Source organism: Cannabis sativa, chromosome 4 (genome assembly GCF_029168945.1).
Source record: "Cannabis sativa cultivar Pink pepper isolate KNU-18-1 chromosome 4, ASM2916894v1, whole genome shotgun sequence".
Taxonomy (NCBI): domain Eukaryota; kingdom Viridiplantae; phylum Streptophyta; class Magnoliopsida; order Rosales; family Cannabaceae; genus Cannabis; species Cannabis sativa.
In genome coordinates this window covers 9,166,576-9,189,657 of record NC_083604.1, presented here as the reverse complement: position 1 = coordinate 9,189,657, position 23,082 = coordinate 9,166,576, and the positions used below count along the sequence as shown (strand labels likewise).

The following is a 23,082-nucleotide window of genomic DNA, read 5'->3' as shown; positions in this document are numbered from 1 at the left end:
ACAAAGGTTTTAAAACCAAACTTAACCTACTGTAACTTAATACAAAAATACCCCAAACTAGCAGGAAACAAACTGCCTGAAAACCTGAAACTAACACGAAACGACCAGTTCAGAAAAACCGATTTCTCACCCTACTGCAAAATCCGGGTAACCGGTTTTACAAGCAGTGTAAAACCGGTTAGCCGGTTTTACCCAGAAAATTACCAAAAATCAATTCTCCAACCAAAACGTTTCCAAACTCAACCAAACTTTCCAGACCTGCTAATTAGACCCTAATAAACATTTTCCAAGTGATAAAACAAAGCTTCATGCACAAAATCAAAATCCACCATTAAAGCTCCAAGCTTTGAGTTCAAAACTCAAACTTGGTTAAATCTAACAAACATGCATCCAAACCAACTCAAATCTACTTATACATGCATAAAATCACATCTGAAGACTACAACAAACATCAACAAAACAACAGCAACAGATTTCAACAATTTCTCTTTGAAAACCATAGTTTTGAGTAAAAATTTCATATCTTGATAAAACTAACTAATCACCAACCCTATCATGCTTGAATCAACATTTTAAATCATAAATAAACCTCTGAAACCAACATCAAAACACAGCAGCAAGAACATTAAAAACTAGCATGCAAACCATTTCTTTTCATCAAAATTCAAGAAACTAAAAGAGCAAGATACTTACCAAGAGTTGAGACTACAAGAACCTTGATGAATTAAGCTAGAAACACACAAAGAATCCCCTCCAATCTCAGCTGCTCAAAACCGAAAAGAGAGAAAGAAAGAGAGAAAGAGAGGTTTTGCTTTTCTTTGATTTTTCTTCTAATTTTGTAAAATGAAAATAAAGAGTTTCAATTAATTATTTCAGCCAATATAACACTAATAAATCAATTATTTTCACAACACTAAGTCCACTAAAGGACAAAATAACATTGGGACAAAAAGACCATTTTGCCCCTCCACACTAAAATAACATAAAGGGCACTAAAGGGTATTTTGGGAAATTCTAAATTCCCGACCACTCCCGACATTCCCAATGTCTAATAAACCGTCCCAATATACTAACATACTAAGTTGTGATTTTACTGAGCCAAACACCGAGTTCCATGTTGCCGGGCACCAGGAATGTAAAATTATAAAATTCACTATATGACATAAAATGCATTTCAGAATTCAATAATAACAGTATAAATAATTATTTAAATATCTATAAATAATTTTCCATAATTAAACATAATGAACTTCTAATTTCCAAATTAAACTAAACGGTCTCTACACAATTGGTGACTTTGATACCAAATTGTAACACCCTACCAGAATAGGCATGTGTTATCATGATTTCTTAATGTTGTGCACACCTTTACTAATCAAAGGGTTTATGGGAAAGCATAGATAATTTAAAATTTTCTTAATTAAACTCTAAACTTAATTAATTAAAAACTTAACATAATATGGGATCCCGTCTTTAAAATTTACAACTATTTTACAAAATATTTAGTTACAAAAGTTGTCACCTAGAGACTACCAAAATAAAGCCTGTTACCGAAAGATCGAACACTCCAGGTCTAATCACCCCGATATGTACAATCTTCATTAGCTCGAGCTCACTGTTGTTCAGCTTTATCCTTGTCCTTACCTACACATGCAAACAATATACGTGAGTCAACAGACTCAGTAAGAAAAGCATAATCATAACATAACATAAACCAGATTATAACTAGATGCCCATACCCAATTATAACCCTATCCCGTGTCTCATGCATATTGAGTCTAGAACGTTCGTACGACAGTACTATTTACCATAATATCAGCATATACTCGATACTCTAGTCGTACTGATGTGATAGCATTAATTAATACTTTGCCAAATATATATCTGTCAGTATTCAGTACAACTCTATGTACACAAATACTGTCATTATCGATATGTTATCTAACAAGTATTCATAAACATGTACGCTAAACATGTAATCATATATGCATATTGTTATGTTAATCTTACCTTGATTTTGAATTCAGGTGTGCTGATCAACCTAAGTGGAAACTGCTGCTGGACGATTTAAAAGCCCCTAAGTTATAACATTCGTAAAACTGAGTGATACGCTAAATCACTTTTTGGGGACTTAATTAAAACTAGAAGTTTCCCTATCGATGGATAGCGTGGAAATACCCTAAATATCACTAAAATAAAAAAAAATAAAAATAATAATAATAAAAAAAAACTAGGGTTCTAAAACTACTAGAACTGGTAAACTAGATTCCCAAAATGGAAAATCAGTTTCTAGGGTTTTGCCTGGGGAAACAGTTAACCGGTTCTACAAGAATGCCAGAACTGATTAATCTGTTCCTTGCAGGAAACCCTAAAAACTTCACCAACAACTCAATTTAACCCCAAATCGAACCAAACCTTCCAGAGCACCTAATTATGCCACAACAAACATAATTTAAGTAATAAAAATAATAATAAGCCCTTGAAATGAAATTTAGCATTAAATAGCAAAGTTTGAGCTCAAAAGCTCAAACTTTATCTAGGCTCAAGAATAACAACCAAAATAGACCAAAATCAACATAATTAACCATAAAACAACCCAACAAAGTAAACCCTAAACAACTAGCTCGTATAGAAACCAAAACCCTAAAATTAAAGCATGAAACCTTACTTTAGCTTTGAAAAACAAGAAGAAGAAGATTATTTTAACTTAGCTAGATCATTCCTCAAATCTTAAGATATAAATCGTCTGATAAAATCCCCCTGGTTGTTGCCCTAAGATTGGTCGAGCAAATAAGAAGAAAGAAAGAGAAAGTTTGGTTCTAACTCGTAATTTTATAGGCTAAAAACAATAAATGACAATTATTTAATTAAAAAATCAGCTTATACTTAATTAACTACTCAAGAGATTACTACAGAATCCACTAGCCCAATAAAGACAAAACTAGGGTCAAATTAGTAATTTTCTCTCCTTTTCACCAAGAAGCATTTAAAAATTTAGTGGTAAAATAATCCTAAACCATAATCCTGAACATTCTCGATATTATAAATATCTAACTATATTGCCTTGCTATTTCTAAGGTACTAAATTATAATAAAGTGACTTTATAGGTCATGCGTCGCATTCTACTGTTCTGAGCATAAAATATGAAAATAAAAAAAATTCACATATATCATGATTAGTACATCTAGAATTCTAATATATCTCCATAATTGCATAAATAATAATTAAAATTCTAATTCTAAAATTAAACCATAATTTTATGCTAATTCTCATATTAAAACTACGCGGTCATTACAGTCTCGCTCTACCTCACCTCGTAAGGGAAAACCCCTCACTACCCTCTGCTTCAATCATCAAGCGAGGGACCCACTCACGAGGTGTCCCTTGCTATGCACATTTACTCACTTGTACGGGCTCCATTTCATAAGAATTAGATGCGAGAGTCACTACTGACCCCTCACCAAAGACCTTATAGTGAGATAATATACTTTAACACATGGTAAACTTCGGGATGCAAGGTGGAAGAGTACAAGTTACGAAGATACAAGGTATGAAAACCACGTATAATGTATGTAATGGGGACAAGCTAAAAGAGCCTCGTTGCCTTTGCAAAGCCTGGGTAACTAGTGAGATAATATACTTTAACACATGGTAAATTAATAAAATGCAAGGTGGAAGAGTACAAGTTACGAAGATACAAGGTATGAAAACCACGTATAATGTATGTGATGGGGACAAGCTAAAAGAGCCTCGATGCCTTTATAAAGCCTGGGTAAGTAGTGGATATACAAATGGTAGTGGAGACCGAATCTGTAAGTGTCCGTACGAACTGACACCCAACTACCACTACTTCCACTACTCCCTTTGAGTGTTGAGCTTATAAGTACAACTCAGGTCATGCTTTAGCTTTTGGGACCACATGTATGTCAAGGCTAATAGTGCCACTATAAATAAAACCAACTTCCACGAGGAAAAAGAATTTTTGGAAAATCAAGCCTTGTAACACATATGTTAAGATCAATATAGCAATAAGTTTCCTCCATTGTTATTCATATTTTCTTCAAGAACCTTCATAGTTTTTCATTGTTAATTCTTATCCTATCACACTAGGTAGAAGATGGTTGGTTTTGCATTATTGAAATATGAAGTGGAAGCGGTTGGAATTAATTTTTAATATTTTATTTCTTGATTAAATTTTGTTTATTTGTTTTCATTGTTCTATTATCGCTTTTAATTAGTTAGTTCAAAAAATTATTTTTCGATTGTTAAATAAAAATAAAAATTCAATTAATTGTTATTTAGTTACAATTCTTGTGAAAACGATCTCACGTATTTAGATGTTACTTATAAAAATGATAAGTATACTTACATATTGCTTTTTCACATCATCACTCCACCCATAAAAAGTGGTAATTGAAGACCAATCAAAATAAATTAGAGTAGCAATCTCATTATTTAAAAAAAAAAAAAAAAAATACAAGAGTAGCAATTAAGCAGCTAGCTCATTTATTAAAATAGAGAGAAGACTTAAATTTTCACATACAGTTATATGAAAGCCTTTCTCTCGATTATTTTCAGAGTGTCACGTAGTTCGGAAAGAAAAAGCTGGTTCCACGGGATATATAACATTGGTAGAGTATTATTATGTGTATCGATCTCTTAATATAAATTAATGATCAATAAAGACGTCTACAGATGGTGAGTCCATCTCCAACAGAAACAAGAGATATCTCAAATCGATTATCATTAGCTAAAAAGGTATTGACTTCTCTCATGATTTTTCTATTTTCCTTAAAAAAATCATCAATCATTTCTTCTTCATGATCAGAATAGGCCACATATCCAAACCATAGGGTGTTATCGTATACAATCACTCCTCCAATTTTAATCAGTTTTACAAGTTGCTCGTGATATTTTAGGTAACCATCCTTGTTAGCATCCACAAATGCAAAATCATAACTCCCTACTTCTTTCTCCTGCGGAACAAAGTAATAACATGATTTAATTATTAATTAGTTTAAAATTTATATAAGTACAAATGCATGTACTTATAAGTATATTATTCTTTCACTGTGTTTGGACTTATTAGTCTAATTAAAAACTACTTCAAAATAATGCTAAGTTCTATTTTTTTTCTTCATAAAAGCTAATCAATGTAGCTTCTTAAGAAAGTAATTCGACGCCTAATAAAATCAAAGTTTTGCTAACATAGTCTTAGACTACGTAAATGTAGTGTTAAATTTGAAACAAAAAAAAAAAAAGAATAAATGCTACATTGCATTTTAAGATGTAAATTAATAAAAAAAAAGGGTAAAATATCATTAATACTTGAAATAATTGATGGTAATATTTTAATTAAAAATATATATAATTATATTATTAATAATTAATGATAAAATGTAATTTCAAAAATTATATTTATTGTTATACTAAATTTAACACATTGAGCTAAAATATTTTTACATTCTTGCTTAGGCTTGTCTGTCTTCCAATTAAAATGTCAATATTTAATTTAAAAAATAGTCATTTGAATTTTTTTATCGTTAATGCACTATTGCATAATAAAAATAAAATAATAATAATAATAATAAAAAAAAAAGAAATCAAAGATTTAAATCGTGTTGTGAAAGTTAATTAATCAAACATAATTATCATCTATGCAATGTATAGAATATATAATATAAGATTTTATGAGATTACTTACATTGTTATTGAGATCTTCAAGGACAGAAGAAGCCGCAGACTCAATGAAATTAATTTTTTGATCAACACCAGCTTTTCGAATGAACGGTAGCCCAACTTCATAAGCTTCTCTATCTGGATCAATGGCTGTTATCTACAAATTAATTTAAAACTCTCAGACCTACTTAACTCACTATTACTCGGTGATATTTATTTTAAAATTATTGATAATTAATAAACAACCCAAAATATACATTATTTAAATTAATAATATTACAAATACGATCTTACTTTGGCATCATGAGGAAGAGCAAGAGCAGTGGTAAGAAGAGAATAACCAGTAAAGACTCCAATTTCAATAGTCTTCTTTGCATTCATCACTTTCAAAAATATCGACAGTAATTGTCCTTCATCCACAGGCACACCCATCAAACTCCTGCAGTTATTATATATATAGATTAATTAATTAATTTATATATACTCAAATTAATACATATAACACTTTTTAACAAGTATTACTCATTGATGCTTACTAAATAATTTAACTATAAATATTAATTTTAAAAATATTAAACTATTAATTTTTGATCCAATAACAAATAATAAAAAAAGAAAATTAAATTTCTATGCATAATTTAACTACTTAATTAAAAAAATATCATTTTTATACTATATCAAAAATATATTTATATACAAGATACACTTAAGTCAAACTCAACTTTTTTTTTACCGATTTTTTTTTAATTTCTTTTTCAGCCGATAGAACAATCCCAACTCATATAATATAAAAATTAAAAAAGTATTAATTAGATAAAAAAACTAAGCATAAAAACTCAAATTTTCATAATATTACACATAAATGAGGAATACTCATTAAAAGTACACTCGTATAATATAGAACTAAGAATATGTTTTTGGTAGTTAACAATGTACAGTAAATTATAAATAAGTTTTCTTCACATATAATATAAGGTAAATATTATTTCAGACCCTATATTTTATAAAAATTGTCAATTGAACCATCTGTTTTATTAAATGATAAAATAAACCATGTAGTTTTTAAAATAGAACAAATAAGACTCTAAATTGATTTTTTTTTTATTAAAATAAAACCTAATAATAATCTGATTTAGAGATATTATGACAAAATTAGTTACATTTTTTTGACTCTATTCGTGTTAGAAATTGTTTTCTAGCTGGTTATATTAAAAAAATCACAAGGTCCTATTTTACGATTTTGAAAAATACAGAGTCTATTTTATTATTTAATAATCTAAACAGTAATTTTTGTGAAACACGGAATTTAAAATAGTATTTATTCAATAAAATAATTAATTAATACAATGTATACAAACTTATAAATTTCCCTAAATAATTCAAGATTTGCATAGAAATATTTAAATGATATATATATATATATAATATAATGTCCACTTAATTGAAGAGAAGAAAATGTAATGGGCCTGGTAAAATGAAGCCAAAATAATGAATAAATTATGTTAAATATAAAAAAAAATGGAAATTATAAATTTTATAGATTTTATACTTCGTGTGAAAATATAAGTTTTTTTTTTCAAAATATTATTTTAAGGGAAGATTGAAAAAAATTGAAAAAATTAGGTAAGGATAACAGGTACCCTACCAAAAGGAGTAATCAGGTAGCTTATGCTGTTTTTTTTTTATATATTTATTTAACTTTTTTCCAATATTTTCCCATAAATTTTTTTTTTTTTTTTTTGAAAAAAAAAACATATTTTTACAAATTTATGCCTTCAAAACTATAAAAATTCAAAATTCAAAAAGAAAAAATAATAACTTTAACGGTTTAATAAGCCAATGTTGATCTCATATATTAGCAACATTTTCTTAAAATGGTTTTTTTTTTTTCCTATTTTATGTCTGTTTACCTTTTTTTAAAAAAAAATGAATTAGTATATTTTTTATAGTAAAAAGAAACAGTATTATTTGGTATTATCTTTTAAAGATCATTGTTTATTGAATTAATTCTACTCTTATAATTTTTTACTTACACACTAATGTGACGTTTGGTTAGAAATAACAAAATAGAATGGAAATAAAATAATTTTTATTGTATTCTTTTGTTTGGTAATGTCATTCTTATTCAATGGAATGATTTTTTCATCATTTTGGTGAAATGACTATATCATTTTGAAATAGAATGAATGATCATTTCAATGCAAGGTAAAAAAAAATTAATAATTTTTTTTTTATCAATTTTTATTATATATTTTAAATTTAATTCCTATTTCTATTCCCATTTATATTCATATATTTTCATTCTTCATAACCAAACACCAAATGCCATTTAAAAGAAATAATAAAGAGATAATTACAACAAAGGTTCCAAAAAATTTAGGGTTGATACAAATTAATCTCCAACTTCAAAAATTAAAGATAATAGTCTTCAAGGTCACACTGATCTGTTAAACTCAAATAAAGTGTCACGTGTCAACTTTTTATTGGTCTAAATAATAATTTTACTTAAAAAAATTAGAATAAAATAAAATAAATAATATATTTTAAAATCATAAATTTATTTTATTTTATTTTATCTTTTATTTTTATTTATTTTTCATGTTCTTCTTCTTTCACCGAGCCATGAGAGCTCCCCCAGAGTACCACCACAAGATCTCAAGACTTGGAGAGGTCATGGATGACCTCCATTTTGGCCTGGGGTGATCAGAGCTCGCACATCATGCACTGTTGAGAAGGAGAGATGGAGAATGACTGACAGCCAAGGGGCTTGAGGGTGGAAGGTCAAGGTTTGGATTTCGAGTTTCTAGGGTTCATTTCAAGCTTGGAGGACTGAGAATGGACGGCGTCGGGCCTGGCCGTGGCTGTTCAACGATGAGAAAGAGAGAGAGGAGGGGGGGGGGGGTGAGCTCGACAGATCAAGGATAGTAGGGAGAACTGGATTTTGGGTTTTAAGATCGGGGGATTTTCAATTTTTTGGTATGCTTTGACCACCACCACCACTAGAGATGTTAAGCCGACACCGCAAGGGAGAAGGCAAAGAGAGAAAGAGAGAGTGCGGCACATAGAGTGTAGCCTGATAAAAATTAGAGTTTTTCATTTTATTTTAAAATAAAATAGAAAACTAAAATATGTGGGTTTTTGGTGGCCAATTGTGGGGTGGGGTGCTTGGGGTCCGGTTGGGGTTGGCTAGGAATGGGTGCTAGAGTTAAGATGTGGTTGGGGTGGGAATCAGAGTGTCACCGGAGATTTAGAAGAGGAAGAGAAAAAATATAAAAGGAAATATTTATGATTTTAAAATTTAAAAAAATAAATAAATAAATAAATAAAATAAATTTATAATTTTTAAAATATATTTTTTAGTTTTATATTTTAGTTTTTAGATTTTTTTTTAATTAAAATTATTATTTAGACTAATAAAAATTGACATGTGGCATTTTATTTGGGTTTAATGGTTCATTTAGAAAGAGGGACTACCGGAATTACGAAAAATGTAACCTTGAGAATTATTATTGCTAATTTTCGAGGTTGGAGACTAATTTACATTAACCCTAAATTTTTGAAGAATTTTGCCACAATTATCCCAAATAATAAATGATAAAAATGAGAGAATTAGCCTTTAGCACAAATGAGACCAAGTGTATACATATATATATGGGATAAGTTGAAGAATCCCTCTTTTTTATATCCATTAGTCAAAAATATACTCATATTAAATTTCAATAAAATGTACCAACTTTTATGAGTGAGTTGTCCAATATACCCTCCCTCTCTATTTTAATTCTAACACATAATTTATGTTAATCTAATGAGTATAATAGGAACATCATCTAAAAAGAAGTGGGTATATAAATTAAAAAAGTAAAGTAATGTGAGTATATAATATAATTTCCTCAATATATGTACGCAAATTAAATTAAATTAATTTTAGGCAATAAACTAATTATAAAATAAAAAAGATTAAGGAAGAAAAAAAATACTCTATTTTATATTTCTTGACAGTGGCTTCCCTAAGCCCCTTCAACTGCTCGTGTTCTCTTGGATAACAATATGTTTTATAGATATACTGCATGCAAATGAAATTATCAAAAATCAAATACTAATTAATTTGATGAAGAAATTAATACATTAATAAATTTTGTATTAAATAATAAATTGATAAATTACCTGTACAAGTGCTGGGGATTTAAGGATACTCTTATCCTGTATAGCTACTTCTTCTGCCATTTTATTTCGTCCGTACAAGAAATCAGCTCAAACTTTGATAATGAAACAAAAAAGAAAAAATTAAAGGAGTCTTGCAAAAAATAATTATTAGAAAAGGTGTTGAGTTGCTCTTTTTATAGTAGTTGAGAAGTGGGTAGTGCTAGTAATATAGTAACCTAACCTATTTTTATTAGGCAAACTCACATAAATGACTTTTATACCTTCCGTCAAATGTTAGGAATCTACTAATAATAGAAGAAGAAAATCTTAGGAATCTAAAATTGATTCAAAATCAAAATTAAATTCATTTGTATGTCAAAAAATAAATAAATAAATTCATTTGTGCTGTGTAAATTTGGAGTAATATATTATGGGGACTTATTTCATACGTCACTTTCTTTAGATAATTACGGTAGGGAAAGGTCATTTTTTGACATTTTCATCTCTAATAATCAGTTATGTAACTGTTTTTTTACATAAAGTTTTATATTTGTTTATAGTACTTTTTAATGTAGTATAAAATTTTAGAGATATTTTTGTAATTTTACTAATTTTATGTTTTATTTTGGGAAATTTAATTTTCTATACCTAAATATACTTAATATTTTATCCCTAAACTCATACATATCACCATTGAAAATATATGACTACTTTATCTAAAACCCAAAAATATCCATCTCTCTCTCTCTCTCTCTCTCTCTCTCTCTCTCTCTCTCTCTCTCTCTCTCTCTCTCTCTCTCTCTCTCTCTCTCTCTCTCTCTCTCTCTCTCTCTCTCTCGCGTCTACAACCCAAACCGAACCACAACCCAAACCCCCCCTCACCACCGTCCACAACGCCGGCCCCTCACCACCATCCACAATGTCGGCCCCCTCCCAAACCAAAACCGATCTCCCACCGCCGGCCCCCTTTTTTTTGTCATTTTTTTTTTGTGTGATATATGTTTTGGAGTATTGATAGATATTGATTTTGGGGTTATAATGTATAATGTATGTGTTTATGTGTGCACCGTGAGTTTTGTTAGATTTAGGTTCAATTTTAGGTTCAGATCTGGGATTTGGGAATATTGCAGTTTGGGGAAGACGATGGCCCGATGGGCACCCCGATGGGGGGGTCCGATTCTTGCGAGTTGGGGAAAAAAATTGGGTTGGGGTCCGATGGGTCCGATGGGGAGTCCGACGGGGCCGATGGGGGGTCCGATGCTTGCAAGCTGGAGGGTCCGATGGGGTCCGACGGGTGTGATGGGGGGTCCGATGCATATGCGGGTTGGAAAAAAATGGGGTTGAGTTATGAGACGGGTATTTTTGAGTTTTAGATAAAAGTATCATAGATTTTTTAGTTTGAAATGTATTGGTTTAAGAATAAAATATTAAGGTTTTTAAAGTATAGTTTTTCAAATTTCCCTTTATTTTTTATTGGCATGTATCTAAAGTGAAGGAAGATGTATCTAAAGAGATAAAAGTAAATTGCGTCATAATTTTAATAATTTTATTTTATATATATATTTTTTTTTAAATTTACAGTTTGGGTTACTCTGATAGTTTTATGTGGGTTGTTATACGGATTTTAGTTGTGATTTAGGTTGCTCTGTTAATTGCTATAGGTGTTTATGTATAGAATTCCAAAAAAAAAAACTATTTTGAAGTGTAAAAATGTAAAAATTCCTATTTTATTTGCATTTAATCTTTAAAATTTAAATTTTGACGGCAAAACATCTAAAATTGAAAAATCACTAGCAATTTATAAATATGTATGTAAGAAAATTAGCAAAAATAATAATTTTTTTCTTTTCTTCTTTTTTTTATTTCTTTTTATTGGCTTCAAAGTATCACTAACAATGCTTAAAATAATATAGATATATATAAATCTTAATGGGTATTCCATAAATGGGTAAAATTAGAAAAATTTGAGTTTTTATGCTTAATATTTTTTATTTAATTAAAAGATCTCTCACTTTTACATCATATGGGCTGAGATTGTTCTATTGGTTGAAAAAAAAATTAAAAAAAAAAAGTTTGGGACTGTTGAGGAGGCTACACAACCTCGATATGGTGGGGAGCCAGGTGCCGGCCAAGTTGAGGAACCTATGCTCGGGCAGCTCGTGGTCGGCCAAGATGAGGAGCCCTCGCCGAGTCGAATAGTGTGTCCTAGGTTGAGGAGAACTGGGAGGCGGTACAAGACTTATACCGTATTCTTGAACAACGCCTTGGGTTCTTACGATGAGGCTGGTCCGCCTTTAAACATCCTTGGTCATCTATCTAAGGTCGGGATAGACCATGTTTTAGAGGAGGCTTCCGACCCCTGAATCCTCAAGCACGGGGACCAGCTATACTGGTGAATATGTAACGTCCGTATTTTATAATAATAAACTTGAAAATTAGTTTTAATAATTTATATATTAACAAACATATGGATCGGGATCCCGAGCGTCAAAATATAAGTTAAAAGTACTTTACTACTATACACATGTTATATATATATATTTTTTTTTAAATTTTGCGGACAAGCATACACAAAATACAGACTCCAAAATACTAATAAATCGAAACCCTCTAGGTTGCACTGCCGCGATATGTACAATCATGCCGAGTTCCGCCTCACTGTTCCTCCAGCTTTGCCTTTCCTTTACCTACACAAGGTAGCAAACTGATGAGTCAACAGACTCAGTAAGATATGCAAGAAAAACACGAAAGTAACACGCTGCCAGCTTTATGATTAAACTGCCCTGAGCTTAACAACGAAGCTCACCAAATGATTAAGAACGTTCTTAAGGGTAGTACGACTACTATACCAAATGCACTAAAGTACCAACTCTGTACTTGTGTTGGTAGAGCCCTAACTGTACTCCCGGGAATTACTAAGTGTTGTACCACGAACACGACGTACCCTGGGTACTCGTGTTGGTAACACCGTAATTACATTAACATCCAAAACAAGCATAAACATTCATATATATATTCTTACGCTATCTTACCTCGTTCCGTGCTCAAGTGTGCCGGTCAGCCTGAGTGGAAGCGCAGCTCGACGTTTTACAGGGCCCTAAACCATAATATTCAAAATTCGATGAGAGACTCGCTAAAATACTTATCGGGGATTTAAAATACAAACTAAGCTTAACCCTATCGATGGAAAGGATGCCAATACTCTAAATTACTTAAAAATGGGAAAAACTAGGGCTCGGGAAAAGCCCCCAACCGGCAGGCCGGTTCCCAACCGGAAGTCCGGTTCCTGGGACCAACCGGTCGACCGGTTGACGCAGGCTCCCAGGAACCGGAATTCCGTTTCTGGTCTGGGAACCAAAAATCCGACCCCCACAACTCAAATTAATCCCAAACTTTCCAAAACTTTCCAGAACACCTGTATGCACTAAAATAAACCAGTTCCAAGCAACAAATCTCAACAATTCATTCAAACTTCAAAAACACCATTAGAGGTCAAGGTTTGAGTTTTCAAACTCAAACCTTGTCAAAACCTTACTACAACCAACAAAGACAGCATGAAACAACTCAATTAAACTCACCTAAACAACAAAAATCAAATTCAAAGAACAACTATAGCTACAGAACCAAAAATCCTAATTTAAACCTCAAAACCTAGCCTTACACTAACTAGAAACAAAGAGAAGAAGACTAGGAAACCATACCTTATACAAATTCTCCTTCAAGAGATTAGGAAGACTAAGTAAACAGCAATCCAAACCCTTTTCTTGCTGGGTTTTCTAGGGTGCACGAAAGAGAGAGGGAGAAAGGAAAATTCCCAAGCTTGATCATCAATTCACACTTAATTCCTCTTCCTTAAAATATTATTATTATTATTATTTATCTATGTATAAATTAACTAAAGGAAGCTTCTACTTCCACTAAAAGCCAAGACACTAAAAGTAAAAAGACCCATTTACCCTTCAATTAAAATATCAAAACTAAACAACTTAAGGGCAATTTGGTCAAATACTAATCCCCGAAAATTCTAACGCCTCTACTATTAAACAATAATACCCCGATAATGTTCTAAATTATATAAAATGCGACTCTCTATAGGCCCAACGTCGCTTTCCACAGCTTCCGAACACAGTCACAGAAATTAAGAAATTACATAAATAACATAATAAATATATATGAACTTAAATAAATTCCCATAAACGTATTATTTATTAATAATAATAAAATCTCATACATAAACCCTAATTATTTAATAATTTAAGGTATTAATCATATGCGGTCTTTACAATTATCCCCCCGTTAAAAGGATTTCGCCCCCGAAATCTACCTGAACAACTCAGGATGCTGGGCCCTCATATCAGATTCCAATTCCCAAGTGGCTTCCTCCACTTTACTGTTTCTCCAAAGTACCTTGACCAATGATATGGTTTTGGTTCGGAGAACCTTTTCTTTTTTATCCAGAATTTGCACCGGTTGTTCGTCATATGATAAATCAGGTTGCAATTCCAATGCTTCGTAACTCAGAACATGCATTGGGTCAGACACGTATTTCCTCAGCATGGAAATATGAAATACATTATGCACTGCTGATAATGTTGGAGGTAAGGCTAACCTATAAGCAACTTGTCCAACTTTTTCCAGAATTTCAAAAGGTCCAATAAACCTAGGGCTCAATTTACCTTTCTTTCCAAAACGTCTGATTCCCTTCATCGGGGATACGCGTAAAAAGACATGATCACCAGGTTGGAATGTAACATCCCGTCGCTTGGGATCTGCATAACTTTTCTGCCTGCTTTGCGAAGCAAGCATTCGAGCTTTGATCTTGTCTATTGCTTCATTTGTCTTCTGGACTAATTCAGGGCCCAAGTATTTCCGTTCTCCTGTTTCGTCCCAATGAATTGGGGAACGACATTTTCTTCCATAGAGCAGCTCATAGGGAGCCATTCCTATGGTACTTTGATAGCTATTATTATAGGAGAATTCAATCAAAGGTAAATACTTACTCCATGACCCTCCAAAATCCATGACACAAGCTCGTAACAAGTCTTCAAGTATCTGGATGGTTCGTTCAGATTGCCCATCTGTTTGAGGATGAAAGGCTGTACTGAATTTCAAATTAGTTCCCATAGCCTTTTGCAAACTTACCCAAAACTTTGAGGTAAATTTAGGATCCCTATCCGAAACGATTGACTTCGGTACTCCATGAAGACGAACAATTTCTTTCACATACAAATCAGCATACTGATCCACTGAATAGGTTACCTTAACAGGTAAGAAATGTGCTGACTTTGTAAAACGATCCACCACAACCCAAACTGAGTCGTACATTCCTGTGGTTCTAGGCAAGCCAACCACAAAGTCCATCGCGATGTCTTCCCACTTCCATTCCGGAAGTGTTAATGGCTGAAGTAACCCCGCCGGTCGTTGATGCTCAGCTTTGATTTGCTGACAGGTTAGGCATTTAGTGACATAGTCCACTACATCCCTCTTCATCCCATACCACCAGAAATAGGGCTTTAAATCTTGATACATTTTGGTGGTTCCTGGATGTAATGAGTAAGGGGTAGTATGAGCTTCTTCTAAAATTTCCTTTTTAAGCTCACTGAAATCAGGGACACACACCCGTGCTTTAAACAACAGCATTCCATTGTCAGAAATGGAGAAGTCCTTAGCTTTGCCTGTTAAGACATCTTCTCGAATCTTAGTCAATTCTGAATCTTCTAACTGAGCCATTCTGATTCTTTCCAACAAATCTGACTGAAGTGTCAGATTAAATAATTCCTCAGTTACCAACTCAATGTTTGCTTTTGTCATTTCCGAAGCTAGCTGAGAGGAAATCATAACCATGTTAGATATCTGATCAGGTCCTTTTCTGCTTAAAGCATCAGCCACAACATTTGCCTTTCCAGGATGATACAGGATTTCACAGTCATAGTCTTTTACCAATTCTAACCACCTTCTCTGTCTCATATTCAAATCCTTCTGAGTGAAGAAATACTTGAGACTCTTGTGGTCAGTATAGATCTCACACCTTTCACCATACAAGTAATGTCGCCAAATTTTCAAGGCGAACACCACTGCTGCAAGTTCTAGGTCGTGAGTTGGGTAACGCTGCTCATAATCTTTCAGTTGCCGGGAAGCATAAGCTATGACTTTATCTGCTTGCATTAACACACAGCCTAAACCCTGCCTTGAAGCGTCACAATACACCACAAACTTTTCTTGATTAGATGGCAAGGCTAGAACAGGAGCTGTAATCAATCGTTGCTTCAGCTCTTGAAAACTCTTTTCACACTTATCTGACCATATAAATCGCTGATTTTTCCTAGTTAGCTCAGATAGCGGCATCGCAATTTTGGAAAATCCTTCCACAAAACGCCGATAATAACCCGCTAAACCGAGAAAACTTCGAATTTCCGTGACTGTTTTAGGTCTAGGCCAATTCTTCACCGCTTCAATCTTCCCTGGATCAACCATAATTCCATCTTTTCCAACAATATGCCCCAGAAAAGACACTTGTGACAGCCAGAACTCACACTTTTTGAACTTTGCATAGAGTTTATGATCTCTAAGCCGCTGCAGAACCATTCGAAGATGTTGCTCATGCTCTGCTTCTGACCGAGAGTACACAAGAATATCATCGATAAATACTATTACAAAATTATCGAGGAAATCCTTGAATACCCTATTCATGAGATCCATAAAAGCTGCCGGTGCATTTGTTAACCCAAAAGACATAACCAGGAATTCATAGTGACCATACCTGGTTCGGAAAGCTGTCTTCGGGATATCCTCTTCTCGAATTCTCAATTGATGATACCCAGACCTCAAGTCAATCTTAGAGAATACAGTCTTGCCCTGAAGTTGGTCAAACAAATCGTCAATTCTGGGCAGAGGATATTTATTCTTAATGGTTAACTTATTCAGCTCCCGATAATCAATACACATACGAAGAGTTCCATCTTTCTTCTTCACGAATAGCACAGGGGCTCCCCAAGGTGACACACTAGGCCGAGTAAACCCTAGATCCAACATCCCTTGGAGTTGTATCTTTAGTTCTTTTAATTCAGCAGGTGCCATTCGGTAGGGTGCCTTTGAAACAGGTTCTACTCCAGGAATTAAATCAATGATGAAATCTATCTCCCGCTGAGGTGGTAATCCCGGCAATTCCTCTGGAAATACATCCAGAAATTCCTTAACCACCTTAACTTCTTCTGGTCCGAGTAACACAGGTTTACTGGAATCCACTACCACTGCCAGAAATCCAACACATCCATCTCGTAATAAATCCCTAGCTTTCAACGCTGAGATTCTTGGGACACGAGAACCTTGGACCGAACCAACAAAAACAAAAGGTTCCTCATTTTCCGGTTCAAAAGTCACCATTTTCCGTTTACAATCAATACTAGCAGAGTATTTGGACAAAAAGTCCATACCAAGTATAATATCGAATTCGGCCAATGGTAACTCCACGAGATCAGCACTCAATTCTCTATCTTCAATTCTAATTATTACTGACCTAATCCACTTTCTTGAAATAATTAATTCCCCATTAGGCAACAGGGTTCCAAACCCCGTCTCGAGAATATCACTAGGTCTATCAAACTGATCAAGAAGTCTTGATGACACATAAGACCGAGTAGCACCCGAATCAAATAAAACAGTATAAGCAAAACCATTGATTAGAAGCTGACCTGTAACTACAGAAGGACTGGCAGCAGCATCTGCCTGAGTTATTGCAAAGACACGAGCAGGTGCAGGTTTGACCTCGGGCTTCGGTTCCTCTTTCCTCAACTGAGGACAGTCTTTCCTGAGATGTCCCACCGAACCACACTGAAAACAGGCTCTCCGGTTACAAACCCCGGGATGATGCTTCTTGCAACGCGGGCACTCAGGATAAGAATAAGTCTGACGTCCTCCTCTATTCTGGTTTCCTCGAAACCTTTTTCCTTGCCCTGAACTTCCCGAAGATGGAAAAGTTCTTTTCCTCTGTTCAAGGGTAGAACCCCCACTCTCTTTTTCAGGACCCGACATAGGGAGAGTAGTAATCCCACCAACACCAGAAGACTCTCGGGTTTCTTGTAAAAATTTCACTGCCCCTTCTGCTCGAAGAGCCTTATCAACCATTTCTGCATAAGTCGTTGTATCACTCGTTGTAATAACCAGGTCATGTCTGATTTTGGCATTCAGCCCAGCCAAATACTTTTCTTTCTTACTGAAGTCTGTTGGTACAATTCCGGAGGCTAGCTTAGCCAAGCGATCAAACTTGGTGGTATACTCGGTCACTGACATACTCTCACCTTGTACCAACTCAATAAATTCCTTCCGCTTTGCACTGCGGACCGCCTCGTTGTAATACTTGGCATTAAACAATTCTCGGAACTCTTCCCAGGTCATTCTAGTTACATCTCTGGTGAGGGATACCATTTCCCACCAGATCAGGGCATCCTCTTGAAATTGGAACGTGGCACACGCCACCCTATCATTTCCAGCTACTCCCATAAAATTCAATATTTTCTCAATAACGGTCAACCACTGCTCCGCCTTTAAAACATCAGGGCCTCCCAGAAATACTGGAGGCGCTTGCTTTCTGAACCTCTCATATAAAGGCTCCATGCGGTTACCAGCAACATGTTGCTCAGCTGGCACCGCAGGGGCTGCAGGAACTGCAACAGCCGGTTGCAGGGGAGGCTCAACAGGGGCATCCCGTTGCCTGAGTCGCCGGATCTCTTCTTCTTGTTGCTCAATTCTAGTTTGCATCTCAGCAAACCTTTGCTCCCAATCAACAGGGGCCTGAGGTGGATTCTCCTATCCACCTCTCGGGACTCGACTGCGGCCTCTACCGCGCCCACGGGGGTTTTGGGGATTTCTACCACCCCGACCACCTCCGGTCTCAACCAATTCACCCTGCCTTCTAACATTTCGCTGGTCGTCCATTATTTAGGACTTAGCCTGCGAACCCACAAGGCACGTAGGTCAGACAGTGGTCGAAATACTTTCAAGACCGCAATTAAGATTTAAAGCATCTCAATTACTCATATATATAACTCAACATATCTTTAAACAAACAGTTTGCAAAAAGAAATAAAGCTTACGGAACCGTGAGTTGAACTCGACACTGGCCTTGATTGTACATATCTTGACGGTCTTCAGTGGACAAACCAGTGGCTCTGATACCAAACTGTAACGTCCGTATTTTATAATAATAAACTTGAAAATTAGTTTTAATAATTTATATATTAACAAACATATGGATCGGGATCCCGAGCGTCAAAATATAAGTTAAAAGTACTTTACTACTATACACATGTTATATATTTTTTTTTAAAATTTTGCGGACAAGCATACACAAAATACAGACTCCAAAATACTAATAAATCGAAACCCTCTAGGTTGCACTGCCGCGATATGTACAATCATGCCGAGTTCCGCCTCACTGTTCCTCCAGCTTTGCCTTTCCTTTACCTACACAAGGTAGCAAACTGATGAGTCAACAGACTCAGTAAGATATGCAAGAAATACACGAAAGTAACACGCTGCCAGCTTTATGATTAAACTGCCCTGAGCTTAACAACGAAGCTCACCAAATGATTAAGAACGTTCTTAAGGGTAGTACGACTACTATACCAAATGCACTAAAGTACCTACTCTGTACTTGTGTTGGTAGAGCCCTAACTGTACTCCCGGGAATTTCTAAGTGTTGTACCACAAACACGACGTACCCTGGGTACTCGTGTTGGTAACACCGTAATTACATTAACATCCAAAACAAGCATAAATATTCATATATATATTCTTACGCTATCTTACCTCGTTCCGTGCTCAAGTGTGCCGGTCAGCCTGAGTGGAAGCGCAGCTCGACGTTTTACAGGGCCCTAAACCATAATATTCAAAATTCGATGAGAGACTCGCTAAAATACTTATCGGGGATTTAAAATACAAACTAAGCTTAACCCTATCGATGAAAAGGATGCCAATACTCTAAATTACTTAAAAATGGGAAAAACTAGGGCTCGGGAAAAACCCCCAACCGGCAGGCCGGTTCCCAACCGGAAGTCCGGTTCCTGGGACCAACCGGTCGACCGGTTGACGCAGGCTCCCAGGAACCGGAATTCCGGTTCTGGTCTGGGAACCAAAAATCCGACCCCCACAACTCAACTTAATCCCAAACTTTCCAATACTTTCCAGAACACCTGTATGCACTAAAACAAACCAGTTCCAAGCAACAAATCTCAACAATTCATTCAAACTTCAAAAACACCATTAGAGGTCAAGGTTTGAGTTTTCAAACTCAAACCTTGTCAAAACCTTACTACAACCAACAAAGACAGCATGAAGCAACTTAATTAAACTCACCTAAACAACAGAATTCAAATTCAAACAACAACTATAGCTACAGAACCAAAAATCCTAATTTAAACCTCAAAACCTAACCTTATACTAACTAGAACCAAAGAGAAGAAGACTAGGAAACCATACCTTATACAAATTCTCCTTCAAGAGATTAGGAAGACTAAGTAAACAGCAATCCAAACCCTTTTCTTGCTGGGTTTTCTAGGGTGCACGAAAGAGAGAGGGAGAAAGGAAAATTCCCAAGCTTGATCATCAATTCACACTTAATTCCTCTTCCTTAAAATATTATTATTATTTATCTATGTATAAATTAACTAAAGGAAGCTTCTACTTCCACTAAAAGCCAAGACACTAAAAGTAAAAAGACCCATTTACCCTTCAATTAAAATATCAAAACTAAACAACTTAAGGGCAATTTGGTCAAATACTAATCCCCGAAAATTCTAACGCCTCTACTATTAAACAATAATACCCCGATAATATTCTAAATTATATAAAATGCGACTCTCTATAAGCCCAACGTCGCTTTCCACAGCTTCCGAACACAGTCACAGAAATTAAGAAATTACATAAATAACATAATAAATATATATGAACTTAAATAAATTCCCATAAACGTATTATTTATTAATAATAATAAAATCTCATACATAAACCCTAATTATTTAATAATTTAAGGTATTAATCATATGCGGTCTTTACAGAATATCTCTCATGCCTTCTATTTTTGCCAAGAAACTTGATGAGAACAAGGTGGGAGGACTATTACGAGAAGTTCGGTGTGATAGGCCCACTAGAGACTAGCTAGCACATTGCCTAGCATTCAAGTGGATGGCCTAGTTAGAGCATCATATTGGGCAGGGAGCGGTGCTACCCCTGCACCCTTACTTTTGAGATATAACTATCTACTTTAGGCTGCCTCCAACTTAAATCACTCAGAAGGGCATAAAGTACCTTTCAGCAATGTTTGTCCTTTATGCTGAGTTGGGCTGGCACCATCCCTCACCCTATGAGATCAGGTATTTCTTCAATCTAAAATCCATTTCGAGGCAGGGCCGATCCGGGTACTTCTATATTAGCCAGTTGAGCTACCAGCGATTGGGAACACTAATACCAAAGCCTTGTCAAAGGGTGGACAATATTCTCAGACTTCCTTCATCACTTGGGACATCCTGCAAGTCCATCACCACTTTTATAGGGTTCCGACTTACACTCACTCTATTCCCACTATTTAGCTGAGGGATAGAGCTAATTACATTTTGTCCCTCCCTGTTGAGAGGAGGAACATACTCAGGTTGGCTTGTGAGGCCAACTTTCATAGGTAGGGCTTGTACCCTCCTGTGTCTGGTGTTGAGGGAGTTGCGGGCACGTCTGCATGCCCAGATGACACCCCGGTGATAGAAGAGGCTTACTCGGGGGAAGGCATACACCTAATTTAAATGATGATTTTCCCATCTCCAGGCTTGCCAAGACCATGGATAAGAGGGGCAGGCCCCTCGGACAGTGTTGTTGGGTTTTATGCCCTAAATAAAACTCCATTTCAATGTAATCTATTTTATTCAACATCAATAAAGAAACAGAAGTATTTTTCATTCATTTGTGTATGTTTTGGTTCACCTTATCAATTGCTTGTCTATTTGATTTATAAATTCATCTGAAACCCTTTTCACATACTTGATCCTGTTTATTGTGTTGTCAACACTTTGGAAAGTAAACATGACTATGTGAATAAAGTTTCCTAGATTTATCAGACACAGGGTTTTACTGATATGATAATCTACAACAAGAGTTTACTTGCATTTGGAGAAATGCTATGTTCTTTCCAGAACATTGGTTAAAGTAAAGCTCAGGTTGGGTGCATGGAGTATGCATCGGAAGGGACCGATATTGAACTTTGACTTAGATTTATTAAACTTACCGTAATATCTATTCAAGTCAATATCGCCTAGTTGATCCTAGATCAAATGATCTTAATCCTGTTATGATTAGGCTCAATCTCAAGAGGCTATTCGTGTTCTTTGATTTGTTAGTTAAGCCTACTTTTAGGTCAGGGTGATACGTACATTTTGGGAACACGGTAGTGCAATTGAGTGGGAGCGCTAACATAAACATGGAATCTATAGCTTCTATCTGGCGAATAGTAAGCAAAGGATGATCTCCTTCGAGCTTGACCAAACGAAAATAAATGGTGGAGTACTCATTTCACATAAGCTGAAATATCATTTATACGGGGTCAAGTGTTTTAAGGATAAAATACATAGTAGGGTGTAACGGTAATCTAATCCCTTTACAGTGTAGATCATTCATATAGAGGATCATTGATCAAATTAGGATTATAACAATGGATAACTAATGATGTGTCTATATGGTGGAACATATAGAGCATTCTATATACTGAGAGTGCAATTCTAAGTTCTATGCGTGGATTCAACGAAGAATTAATAAGTCAGTGAATTTAGGTAATAAATTCTTGATCTGCTTATTGGAAGCTCGGTTATATAGACCCATGGTCCCCCCACTAGTTGAGATAATATTGATTGTAAGACTCATATAATTGGTTTTGATTAATCAATTATAATTCTCAAATTAGACTATGTCTATCAGTGAATTTTTCACTAAGTAAGGGCGAAATTGTAAAGAAAGAGTTTTAGGGACATATTTAATAATTATGATACTTTGTATGGTTCAATTAATAAATATGATAAATGGCAATATTATTTAATAATTATTTATAGTTATTAAATAGTTAGAATTGGCATTTAAATGGTTGAATTAGAAAATTGGCGTTTTTGAGAAAATCAGATGCAAAAGTGATAAAATTGTAAAATTGCAAAAAGTGAGGCCCAAATCCATACTGCCATGGCCAGCCACTTTTACAGGAATTATCCTCTGATATTTTCATTATTTTA

At 34.6% G+C, this 23,082-nt stretch overlaps 1 protein-coding gene across 1 annotated transcript; it reads right to left on the bottom strand.

The window, feature by feature from the left end:
- Nucleotides 1–4,436: 4,436 nt before the first annotated feature.
- Nucleotides 4,437–9,997, bottom strand: LOC115712603 (flavonoid 3',5'-methyltransferase). Its single transcript, XM_030640907.2, has 5 exons — nucleotides 9,845–9,997; nucleotides 9,658–9,743; nucleotides 5,975–6,119; nucleotides 5,706–5,837; nucleotides 4,437–4,977 (listed from the first exon to the last, which is right to left on the bottom strand). Exons 1-5 carry the CDS (start codon nucleotides 9,902–9,904, stop codon nucleotides 4,678–4,680), a joined length of 723 nt encoding a protein of 240 aa, XP_030496767.2. The 5' UTR covers nucleotides 9,905–9,997; the 3' UTR covers nucleotides 4,437–4,677.
- Nucleotides 9,998–23,082: the final 13,085 nt, after the last annotated feature.